Source organism: Furipterus horrens, unplaced genomic scaffold, assembly GCF_987537825.1.
Source record: "Furipterus horrens unplaced genomic scaffold, mFurHor1.1.pri manual_scaffold_1, whole genome shotgun sequence".
Taxonomy (NCBI): domain Eukaryota; kingdom Metazoa; phylum Chordata; class Mammalia; order Chiroptera; family Furipteridae; genus Furipterus; species Furipterus horrens.
In genome coordinates, this window is record NW_028327171.1 from 43058447 (window position 1) to 43071035 (window position 12589).

The following is a 12589-nucleotide window of genomic DNA, read 5'->3' on the forward strand; positions in this document are numbered from 1 at the left end:
AAAAAGAAATGGCATCAAGGTCCCCCTCCCCCTTTGTAGTCAAGTGCATTTTAGCCACAAAGATCCCAACAAGAGAGTGGAAGGAAACTTAGACGGGGCTTTGTTTGACTCCGTGTAGCGACAACAAGAGAAACAAAACTACCTATTTGTAACGGACGTGCTGCCATTGCTCTCCGCATTGAGCGCCTACCTATTGAAATCTTTACGTCCGGACAATGGGAGAGAGGCTAAAATTACCCTCTTGGGTCCTGGGCGGGCCGGAATTCTGAGCCCCTACCCCCACCCCACCCCCTTTCCCAACCCTGGCCACCTTCTTCCTAACCGAATGGCCTGCACCTGTGCCTGGCTAGCACCACCCAGCCTCTCAGGCCGAGAGCCCCCTCCGAGCGCATCCCCCAGACCCAAACCGACTGGGCCGTGAGGTCACGGAGGGGAGTACCAGGGCTGGCTCTGCTTGAGTCCTGGGAACTCTGCGTGGGAGGGAGCTTGCGAGTAGAGCCCAGAGGCCACCTCCGTGTGCCGTGCGTGCCAGGAAGTTGAGCTAACGCTGCCCCCGTACCCTGCACTTCTGAGCGTCCCTCGGTGGAGCTCTTTCATCGCCCTGCAGTTCCCTTTTGAAACCGACACAACTGAAATTCTTCTTTGGGGGAGGCTGAGCAGGAGTAGTGGGAGACGGGACGAGCATCCCCTTTGCACCGACTGAATGGAGAAAGGCCGGTGGGGGCTGGGGCGGGGGGTAAGCGCACAGCTGCGGCTTCCTAGGCTGCGCAAGAAAAGCCGCAGTTGCGGGGCTCACCCAGGGCCTGCCTGGCCTCAGCTCCGGCCTCAGCCTCGTAGTCCGAGCAGGATTCCAGTTACGTGGGAGCTAGGGGAGTTTCAAGGACAGAGCTTTCAACTTCTTGTCGGGATAGTGTGCGGAAAGGGCATGGGCGAGGGTGGGCACCCGAGGAGAAAGACGCGAGGGGAAGAGCGGGGCTCGGGGGAAGCGCAGGAGGCCGGAGTTGGGGGAGTGTGCGGAGGAGCGGGAGAACAATAACACACCAACTCCAGCACTGCCCGTTTCCTGAAATACTAGTAGGACAGTCGCCCTGCACCACCCACTGTGCCCTGCCCCACCCCCCACACCTCCGCGGCTCCTCGCGCCCCTTCCTCCTGGAAGCAGCCCGCACCAAAAAGTAAATGACTATGAAGTTTAAGGGGAAAAAAATCAGTCTTCGTGCTGTTTACCCACTTCCTTCGAAAAGGCGTGTGGTGTGACCTGTTGCTGCGAGAGGGGATACAAAGGTTTCTCAGTGGCTGGCTGGCTGGCTGGCTGGCGGTGGGCGCCGCCTCCCCCGCCCTCCTTCCCCCTCCGGCCCCGGCCTCCCCCGCGCGGCCCGCGCGCGGCAGGCCCCGCCCCGTTTCATGCAAAACCCGGCGGCGAGGCTGGGCTCGAGTGGAGGAGCCGCCGCACGCTGATTGGTCGCCGGAAACCCATTTATTCCCTGACAGCCCCCGTCACATGGATGGTTGTCTATTAACTTGTTCAAAAAAGTATCAGGAGTTGTCAAGGCGGAGAAGAGTGTTTGCAAAAGGGGGAAAGTAGTTTGCTGCCTCTTTAAGACTAGGACTGAGAGAAAGAAGAGGAGAGAGAAAGAGAGAGAAGTTTGAGCCCCAGGCTTAAGCCTTTCCAAAAAATAATAATAACAATCATCGGCGGCGGCAGGATCGGCCAGAAGAGGAGGGAAGCGCTTTTTTTTGTGATCCTGATTCCAGTTTGCCTCTCTCTTTTCTTCCCCCAAATTACTCTTCGTCTGATTTTCCTCGCGGAGCCCTGCGCTCCCGACACCCCCGCCCGCCTCCCCGCCTCCTCTCCCCCCGCCCGCGGGCCCCCCAAAGTCCCGGCCGGGCCGAGGGTCGGCGGCCGCCGGCGGGCCGGGCCCGCGCACAGCGCCCGCATGTACAGCATGATGGAGACGGAGCTGAAGCCGCCGGGCCCGCAGCAAACTTCGGGGGGCGGCGGCGGCGGCGGCGGCGGCGGCAACTCCACCGCGGCGGCGGCAGCGGCGGGCGGCAACCAGAAGAACAGCCCGGACCGCGTCAAGCGGCCCATGAACGCCTTCATGGTGTGGTCCCGCGGACAGCGGCGCAAGATGGCCCAGGAGAACCCCAAGATGCACAACTCGGAGATCAGCAAGCGCCTGGGCGCCGAGTGGAAACTTTTGTCGGAGACGGAGAAGCGACCGTTCATTGACGAGGCCAAGCGGCTGCGAGCGCTGCACATGAAGGAGCACCCGGATTATAAATACCGGCCCCGGCGGAAAACCAAGACGCTCATGAAGAAGGATAAGTACACGCTGCCTGGCGGGCTGCTGGCCCCGGGCGGCAACAGCATGGCGAGCGGGGTCGGGGTGGGCGCCGGCCTGGGCGCGGGCGTGAACCAGCGCATGGACAGCTACGCGCACATGAACGGCTGGAGCAACGGCAGCTACAGCATGATGCAGGACCAGCTGGGTTATCCGCAGCACCCGGGCCTCAACGCGCACGGCGCCGCGCAGATGCAGCCCATGCACCGCTACGACGTGAGCGCCCTGCAATACAACTCCATGACCAGCTCGCAGACCTACATGAACGGCTCGCCCACCTACAGCATGTCCTACTCGCAGCAGGGCACCCCTGGCATGGCCCTGGGCTCCATGGGCTCGGTGGTCAAGTCTGAGGCCAGTTCCAGCCCCCCTGTGGTTACCTCTTCCTCCCACTCCAGGGCACCCTGCCAGGCCGGGGACCTCCGGGACATGATCAGCATGTATCTCCCCGGCGCCGAGGTGCCGGAGCCAGCCGCGCCCAGCAGACTTCACATGTCCCAGCACTACCAGAGCGGCCCAGTGCCCGGCACGGCCATTAACGGCACACTGCCCCTCTCGCACATGTGAGGGCCGGACCGTGAACTAGAGGGGGGTGGGGGGGATTTTCAAAGGAAAAAAAAAAAAAAGAGGGAAATGGGAGGAGAGTAAGAAACAGCATGGAGAAAAACCCGGTACGCTCAAAACAAACAGGTCGTCACCCACAGCAAATGACATCTGTCTGCAAAAGAGAACACCAATCCGATCTGTCCTCACACAAAAAAGCCGCGATGCCGACAAGAAAACTTTTATGAGAGATCCTGGACTTCTTTTGGGGGGACTATTTTTGTACAGAGAAAACCGGGGTGGTGGGGTGGGGAGGGCGAGGGAATGGACCTTGTATAGATCTGGAGGAAAGCAAACTACGCAAAACTTTTTAAAAGTTCTAGTGATACGGTAGGAGCTTTGCAGAAAGTTTGCAAAAGTCTTTACCAATAATATTTAGAGCTAGTCTCCAAGCGACGAAAAAAATGTTTTAATATTTGCAAGCAACTTTTGTATAGTATTTATCGAGATAAACATGGCAATCAAAATGTCCATTGTTTATAAGCTGAGAATTTGCCAATATTTTTCAAGGAAAGTCTTCTTGCTGAATTTTGATTCTGCAGCTGAAATTTAGGACAGTTGCAACTGTGGAAAGAAGAAAATTATTAAGATTTGGGCGTTTTAATTGTTTTAAAATTGTACAAAAGGAAGAAACTAGGATAAGTACTGGTAAAACTATCTCCGTGGTCTTTAAAAGGAGCAAAAGTTTTAGATTGTACTAAATTTTTTTTAACTTACTGTTAAAAGCAAAAATGGCCATGCAGGTTGACATCATTGGTAATTTATAATAGCTTTTGTTTCCCAACTTTCCATTTTGTTCAGATAAAAGAAAACATGAAATTACTGTGTTTGAAATATTTTCTTATGGTTTGTAATATTTCTGTAAATTTGTTGTGATATTTTAAGGTCCCCCTCCCCTTTATTTTCCGTAGTTGTATTTTAAAGATTCGGCTCTGTATTATTTGAATCAGTCTGCCGAGAATCCATGTATATATTTGAACTAATACCATCTTCATAACAGGTACATTTTCAACTTAAGTTTTTACTCCATTATGCACAGTTTGAGATAAATAAATTTTTGAAATATGGACACTGAAATTATTCTTGTCTTTCATTTATTTGGATAACACTGATTATACCTAACTCCTTGGGGAATATGCTGTGCTCATCCAGGAAAGCAAAATACCTAAAACCTTGGTAGTCTATTCCAGTAGCATGTGCTTAATGTTAAGTGGCTGGATGACTGAGTAAGTACTCAAAAAATTTGAAACGCTATGTCATTTCTAAAATAGAAACTAGAGACATATATTGTAAGTCCACCCCCTCCTTTTCTAAGCAGCATGAATAAGCATGATGGGGACTTATACTTAAACTGATTTATGCCACTTGTTGCCAGAAAGGAGTCAATTCTGAAAATTTTTATGTAGCTTAACAGATGGGGTATTGAGCCAAATCAGAACGAGGTTGGCTGGTTTTGTTTTCATTTTCTTCACAGTACAATGGCCCTTTGGAAACCTGGTTATAGGGGGATATGATGCTTCTTGTATCAGAATAATTGCAAACTAGACATGCAGAGTGCTCATCTGCTGGGTGGGTGTTTGGATTACTCCAGCCCTGCTATTGTCTGAAAGGAAACAAGTGGTTTGCTTTCTTTGTTCCTTGACTTCATAAACTTTCTCCCCTAATTTTCCTGTTTAGGGGCGAGGGAAAACAAAGAGCGTCTTGCAAAACTCCCCGACTTATCATGGCTATTATTTATTTTCTTTTTTCCTCTCTCTCCCTCCACGAATTCCATTTCTTAAATTGGCAGCACGGGTCCAAGCCTGTAGCCCCAAATCGGATAATCTCTGCAGCTGATAACAAGCAAAAAAAGAAGCCAGGCAACAGACATATTAAAGAAGAAAACAATCAACTCAGGTAGATATTTTACTTTGTCCGGTCTAATCACATTTTGGAGATTATTATGCTTTTGATCTGTTAACCGTGTTTTACTACAGTTGTGAGGGGGTGGGGGGGAAGGGGTGGAGAAACAAGATGGGATTTGTTGTTTTCTTTTGCCCTAGGAAAGGTAAAGAAAGACTATAGTTGTCCTCAATGGGAGCGGAAAAGTTGGGGAATCGCTCTGGTCTTTACATTAGCGATATTTCTGCATCACAACCGACTCGCGCTTTGGCGCAGCCGGAGAATCCTGTAAGACCGACTCGGGACTTTTCTTCCTTATTTACTACTTAATCTCGCTCATCTTCCCCCGCCGGAGGGGTCCAGGACCCAAGAGTCAGGCTTTCTAAGAGCGTGGATTTGCTTCCCACAATTTCAAAGGCTTGTTATGTCAACTTGTTACAACTTTGGAGAAGTTGAAATTCGGCAGCTCCTTCCAACCTTGAGTAAAGTACCGGCTGCAGCCACTAATTTAGCTCACCCAGTTGGCTTGCATCTTCTCGTTTTCCCAGAGAGTATTTCTTACTCGTGGTGTTGTTATTGTTCGTTCTGGGTTCAGCTGGGGATGTCCTCTTATTTTCTGTATTTTGATCGCATGTGGATTGCTTTATTTTCAGTGTGTATTGGTTTTTATTTATTCTTGTCGTATCCTCTATTTTAGGGTAATATTGTACTGGGAAAGGAAAATTATTATGCCATTTTCCAATTCTAAGCCAGGCATTTCCCCCCCTAATTAATGCAGAGACTCTGAAAGAATTTCCCCCAGCCCAGCCAGCCATTGTAATGCATATACAGATTATTCACGTGGTAATGAGCACTTTCGACAGTTCTTGCTCACATACGAATAAAAGAAACTTTGAATAAAGATCCAAATGATCTTGCTGGGGGAGGGGGAAGGATATTTCCAGAATTTGAGACAATCAACTATATGGAGTGTATATATTTGAAAAATAAAGATATATTAGAAATATGTATTGGGGTTTAGAGTAATTGTACTCCACTAATCTCCCTTTAAAAAGAGCCTACAGAGTCAGACTTTAAAAAGCAACAACTTTTTGGCAAAATGCTCAGGTTCAAGTACAGTATTTCTCAAGAGGGAAGAGAGCAATAGTTGGGGAAGTTAAACTAGTTTTGAATGATTGTCACTGTCTTCATAAAACAAGAGAACTCTCGTTCGTCATCCTACCCTTCCATATCTTCTAACCAAATGAAAGCCAAAATATTTTATTTGTAAATATAAATTATTTTGGTAAACTGCCTTGAAGAAAAATGATATGTTTCATTGTTTCTTTGATGGAGTTAAATGGTACTCCAAGATACGTAGTTTCATGGCTAGATTAATAACAAACATATTTTAATTATAACATGATTTCCAAGAAGCTAAACCCTTAAACTTGCCCAGAGATGGTTATTTCCCAGTGCTGAAATTAGTTGTTGAGTGTTAAGTTCCTTCCTCAGGATATTATTCTGCTCACTAAAACCATTTAATTTCCAGTCTAAGGGGGTGAATTTAATGTTTCGTTAACCCACACACTGAATAGAAATGTGCAGAAGGATGAGATTATAGTTTGTTCCCTCTGCAATTTTTTCTCTACCCCCATCGCCCTCCTTACTTTAAATAAAGAGCGTTAAAATATTTTGCTGAGCTGTAGTAGATTAGCAAGGTTTCTTGCCAATGCTGGGAAGCTGGTATTACAGACGGTCCCAGGGGAAAATGGCTCACATTAACCACTAAATGAATATTTGACAAGGGCTCATTCGGAGGTATTATTACTATAAACGTGTCCCTACTGGACTTTTCAAGGGTCAAAGAGCAACGCTTCAATTAATTATTTAGTCTGCTAGTAGATTTGATTGTAATAGCTGTACTTATTTCTAGAACCAACACATTCTTACAGTAGGAAATCTCAGGAGAATCTTTTCCATCAGCAATGCCTTGGATTGAAATACACAGAGCCCTGGTATTCTAAAGCTGACTTTTTCATAAAACCTTTTCTTGGGCAAGGGGTCAGGGGTACAGTCTCTTTTACTATTTCATTTACTGTTTTTGGTTTAAAAGAAAAAAATTAAGAACATAACTTACCTTAATTTCTACATGTCTGGTAAGGTCTTTTACGGCCTTTCAATTTGGGGAGAGAGGGGAGAGGATTTATTTTTAATGTTTGCTTTTGACATACCACAAAATTTCAGAGACTCAAGCAGGGTCTGAATTTAGAAAGGGTACATGTTCCTGTTTGCCAATAGAATTTGGGTTTTAAAATGGAAGGCTGAGTATTCTGAGTTCTAGTAATCTCAGTAAATTGGGATACCAGATAGTCTGTCCTCCCCTCCTTCCCACCTATTGGCCTGAACAGTTCCAGGTGTAGTTGCAGGGGAAGGAGGGGCGACTGTTTCATTTCTGTGTGTCGTAAGTTCCTCCGTGGCCCTAGGTTAAATGGCAAAGGAATGATTTTGAGAGTAAGATTCCTTAACAATAATATAAGGTGAATGAATAAGAGATAAGCTGTAAGGGGAGTGAGGGGGGGACGGGATGCTGTAGTTACAAACCCAATTCATTCAGCTTTTCAGAACTTTTGTTGTGGGAGCTCCATTGACGGCTTTTGAGCTGCCAGTTTTCTCACATTAAAAAGAACTGATCAGCGCCTCAGGGGGACAAGAAATACTGCTTAACTGCATAGTGATGGGGTCTTCATTTAGAACCATTACAAGAAGAAAATTAAACAGTGCCTTTGTGTGCACAAGGTTTACCTTTCAGCCACTAACAGTTTATAGCTAACTGCTCTGAGATTGAAGTTTGACTGTGGTTTGTCACCTGCTAGTTGGCACTGCTTATTTATTTACTTATTTGTTGTAATTAAAAGCTTTTTATATCCCCTCCTCCCTTTATTTCTTACTCTTGGAAAAATTTCAAAACAGGTCCTCATATTTGGCTTTATGAAAAGAGTTTGCCATGAACTTTAGCAAAGACTGGAGTTAAGATTCTCCAGTACTCACCGCCCCCCCATTATTGCCGTAAAATAATTTGCATCTCACTTTTTTATGCTGCCTTTTCTTGCTTTCAAAGCAAAGGCTGCTTTTCACGACTCTAGTAGTAAGGTTAGGAATGGGGGTTGATTTATTTTTTCTCTTTCCTTTTTTTTTTGACTAAAGTTGAAAGATGGCTTGGTGGATTTCCTTTGGGACCTTGTCAATGAGGCGGATCCCTTAAAGACAGGAGAAGGGGAAGAAACCCTTGACTTTTACTGTGGAAAATGTGGATAAAGTTCAAAGGAACTCAGTCTCCGGAGTTCTAGAGTAAGCAACTGTGGAAGGAACTTTCCAAAGATTGAGAAATTGCCCAACTCAGAAAATTGGTTTGGCGTCTTTCAGAGTTATTTTCTTTTAAAAATTTTGCTGGAAACATGACCTCTGATATTACCCAGGGAGACTTCGTAATGTCTCTCTCTTCTCGCGATGTTGTCCAGTTTTACAATTCTTGTTTTCAGTTTTTGTTTTGCTTTCTGTGGCCTTTAGGAAATAATGCACTTGACTTTCTTATTTTGACTAAGAGACTTCTCTTTGGGAGGGTGGATTACTAAGACAAAGCCAAGAGTTCCCATGACAGAGAGATCTCTCTGTGTATGCAGGTCATTAGGTGGATTTTATTTTATATTTTTGGTGCGATGTTTTATTATTCCCTGAACAGTGTACTCCGTTTCTCTTCAGAAGCAAATAGAACGTTTTTTCCTTTCAGGACGCAAAGATGTTTGCTGCTTGGGGCTTTTGGACTTGAGATGCTTGCTCTACTTTGCAAAGGAGTGTCAGGTGATTTAAAAGCTCCAAGAAGTCACTTGTTTCCTTATTCATCTGCCTGCATGTACAGAATGAAGTGTGCACTATCAGTAAAAATTTCGGCTCTCTGAGCTTCAGGGCTGGGTGCAGTACAGCACGCGGGCCTCCCACCCTCCCGCCCCAGGGAGTGCACCGCTCCCAGCGATGCACCAACAGATAGAAGCTGAGGCAGGCAAGAATACCCCGTGGCCCTGACGGACCGAGGTGCCTGTGACTCCCTGGGAAGGTTTTGCCCGGGGCTCAAGCTCTCTCCGCAGGGGACCCTGCCCAAATAGCCCAAATTCTTTTCAGCTTGGCGGGTCTGCATTAGGTGACCCTGGAAAGTCACTGGAGGTGGTATGGGCCCTTACTCTTCCAGAGGCTGCTTCCTCCAGCACCCCAACCCCAGCCTCCTCTACGTTGACCTCATGCCCGCAAAGGCTGTTCTAGAACCTAAATTTCTCAAAGCAAAGGCTGTCCCACTTTAGTCCTTCTTCTTCTTGCCTCTCACCCCAGGTCTTTACTTTTAAGGGGTTGTTTGTCCTTGTTCGGTGCTGAGGCTCAGCATTAGCAATCTAGTTCTTGGTCCTTCCTGATGCCAGAGGCTGCTGATTGGCATGGCTATGGGAAGCCACAGGAGCCCTCTCCCTCCCTGCAATATTGGACCTCTCTAGGATCAGAGCCGGTAGAGATGGGAGGATGCAGACCCTTCATTTTCTCATTCGTAAAACAGGAATAATGTATATTTACCTTGCAGAAGATGAGTGCAAAGCCACCGACAAAAAAGATTCATTGATAGCTATTACTTTTCTGTCTAATGTAGTTAGGTACAAGGAAGGCAAGAGATTCTGATTTAAGTAGCCAGAGATTAATACAGAAATTCGGGACCTTCCTCTACTTTCTGGTCTTGGGGAGTGACATTAGCCTTATTCAGACCACTCTTCTCCCTTTAACACTGCTCTTCCTGGCTTCTGGTTTGCCCGGGAAGTTATCCTGCAAACTTGTTATCCCTGGGCAGCTTCCTGAAGGGAGGGATACCGGCATTCCAGGCAGAAGCAGCCCCCACTCCCTGAAGGCAGAAAAATAATTACTGTATTAAAAGGAGCGGTGAATTCTTCTCGAGGGTTCTTATCGCTGGCGGCCAGGCCAGAAGCGGGACTGCGCCCCCACCCCTACCTCGTGACGTGACGTCAGGGTCTGCAGGGCCTCAGGGATAAAGTGATTCAGTGATTCGTTTAAGTGTTCCAGAAAGGTCAATCCGAACACTTGCAGGGCGAGGTCAGTGGAGTCAGTCTACATCCCCACAATCCAGCCCCAGTTTCTGGGGCTGCAGAGGCTCTGGCACCCCAGAGCATAACCAAACACAAATCTTCAGTGCAGGTACATTCACGCACACAACACCCATCACAATGGTGCCTGAGCTCCTAGGCAGCCCTTCCTCTGTGTATATATTTAAAGTTATTTGATTTGCTAGCTAGAGTTTGTTGTTAGGTCTTAAAGAATTGTTTTTGTTTGTTTTGTTTTGAGACGCTGAACACATTACACCAAAGCCTTAACAAAGTCCACCGTGGATTGATTTTATTTGGCCCTGCATATGTGTCAGCAGTGGATTAAGAACTGGACTTACAAAGTTTTCTGGTTCTGATATGAAGTCGTGGTTAGGATAGTTGCTTCTGGCTCTATGCCATTTTTATTTTCTCTTTCCCACTGTACCCGTTATCATTTATATAGATTTTTATCATCTTTTTTAAGAATTGAGAAAGTATTTTTGAGAGAACCCCTTGGAACCATGATTTAAACTTTAGATGAGATGACAAACATTTGGTCCATGGACTCTGTAAAATGGATAGAATTATTTGTTGGTTGAAAGCATCTCAGCATTTCCAGCAGATGCACTTCCCAACTTTTCTTTACAGATCAATTTAATTCACTGAATACCCTTCCAGTGGGAGAGGTCCTGGGAACCAGGCCTTATGTTCTGATATTGGTCCAGGATCTAACAGAGTAGTGATTTGCTGAGAATTAGCCATTTTTCACATGCAGTCAGTTTAGTATCAATTTACATCCAAGTAGATTTGACTTAACAGCTCAAATCTGGGTTATTGCATAAATTTACAGTTTAATAAGTCTGGAATTCTAAGTGACAAACATGTGTTCTCCTTCTACTCAAAGCCTTCTTCCCTTTCTTTGTTTTTCCTCTGATCCCACCTCCAAGGAAAATTTCTTAAAGCCAGGTTTCTTGTGTGAGAGTTTGTTTACCCCCAACTTCTGTTAAACTAGACTAACACTCTCATCAGTTTTCTAAACACTCTCATTAGCTTTGTGAAATAGTGCAAAAACATCTTGGAATCTAAGATGGCAAAACAAACCTGAGCATATGGAGGAAGACTTCATTGTTAGGAAATTTATTTAAATGTTTAGCTCACACTTCAGCCTCCATGCCTCCCTTACCAGTGCTTTGCTCACTGCCCGCGGGCTCTCGGTACCCAACTTCTAGTAGCAAGCTGTTTCACCAGCATAAATTATAAATGCATTTCAAGCCAGCCCTTCTGATAAGATAAATCAGAGACTTTTCTCTTTTGCATGTTTCTGCTTTCATTCACATGGAAACTTCTTCCTGAGCCATGCTGCAGTGTCTGTCTGCAAACTTACTATCCCCCTTTAAGCTATGGAGGTGTACTTTCAATAGAAAAATCAGGTAATCTTTTTTTTAAGAACCCTTAGAAGTTAAGGATACAAAATATTTCATGGTTAGTCATGTGAGCTTCCAAATTAGTTGCATATAAAATATTTTAAGATTATTTTTTTTGGCTGTCACTGGCTGGCATTACTCATTTTGTGTGTGTGTGTGTGTGTGTGTGTGTGTGTGTGTGTGTGTGTTGGTTTGAAAAGCAGGAAGAAATGTAATGAATTGAGTGCTGTCAGAGATGTCTTCTGTTTGAACAATCTGCGATGGGCTGAATGGCAGGGACTCCCTCATCCAGTGCAGGTGCAGTAGAGCTGGGGAAGGGGGGAGGGGGGCTCCCTCTGTTCAGTCAAAAAGCACCATTCTCCACAATAGACCACACACTGACAGCCAGCGTGACATCAACTCACACTTTCATACCCCCCCCCCATCCATAGTTCTGAGTTCACAAAGTGGCCATACAGTAGCCTTGGTTAGGTTCCTTTAATGAACATTTTGTGGCTCCTATCACCAACATTGAAATCTGCTGAGCTCTGGGAGGAACAACTACATTTTTTATCTGAGTTCCAAATCAAAATGTATAGCAATAGATATTTTCAAGTTAATCAGGTCTCTGCACTCTTTCCCAATACCTAAGCCCACAACAGATCCCAGATGATCGGAAAACTCTGAGTTAAAAGTTCTTCTAAGACTTACTTAGGTTCCAAGGAACTATTTTCTCATGTCTCGGGAGAGGACAAACAGGAAAGGCGAGAAGGAACAAATTTGTGAATTTATTTAAACTTAAAAGGACCTCGAGTATTTTATTATGCTGCGTGAGAGGGTTAATCCTGTAAATGAAGAGACATTAATCTTGTGGAGTGGAGTCCGTCCCCTTTTGAATTGGTTTTACTGGGGAGAAGGGTGGGAGATAGAGAAAGGCGTTAGTAAAGGCACTAACTTTTAAAACTCAACAAAGATGTGACCATACTTAGGCTGCTCCACCGCTGCTGGGTGCTGCTAGAGCCGGGCCTTCCGAATATTTCATTTTACATTTGTTTCAGCCCGACCTTGGTGCCTTGGTTTTAAATGGAATTATTCAAAGGAGGGAACGCTACTGGAGAAACGGTTCTAGTCAATTCCTCCCCCGCCTCCCCGCCAACCCCACCCGGTTCCTACTCTTCTCCTCCCCCACCCCTTCGCCACTTCTTAGTCTGGGATCTGCACGTTTAGTAGAAAGAGGGAGGAG

The 12589-nt window shown here is 46.0% G+C and overlaps 1 protein-coding gene and 1 long non-coding RNA gene across 4 annotated transcripts in view; both read left to right on the forward strand.

Moving 5' to 3' along the window:
• LOC150020943 (uncharacterized) overlaps positions 1 to 12589 on the forward strand; it is a 513888-nt gene that overhangs the window by 483112 nt on the left and 18187 nt on the right. For all 3 annotated transcript variants that reach the window (XR_016511328.1, XR_016511321.1, XR_016511305.1), the window contains one exon: positions 4738 to 4844. This is a non-coding gene — a long non-coding RNA (uncharacterized LOC150020943). The remainder of the gene's footprint in view (positions 1 to 4737; positions 4845 to 12589) is intronic.
• SOX2 (SRY-box transcription factor 2) lies at positions 1870 to 2962 on the forward strand. Its single transcript, XM_090278887.1, has one exon. It carries the CDS (start codon positions 1938 to 1940, stop codon positions 2910 to 2912), a length of 975 nt encoding a protein of 324 aa, XP_090135013.1. The 5' UTR covers positions 1870 to 1937; the 3' UTR covers positions 2913 to 2962.

Bases quoted from the DNA above. Each gene is read 5' to 3' on its own strand.
- SOX2 (XM_090278887.1), top strand. From the start codon at position 1,938: ATGTACAGCATGATGGAGACGGAGCTGAAGCCGCCGGGCCCGCAGCAA.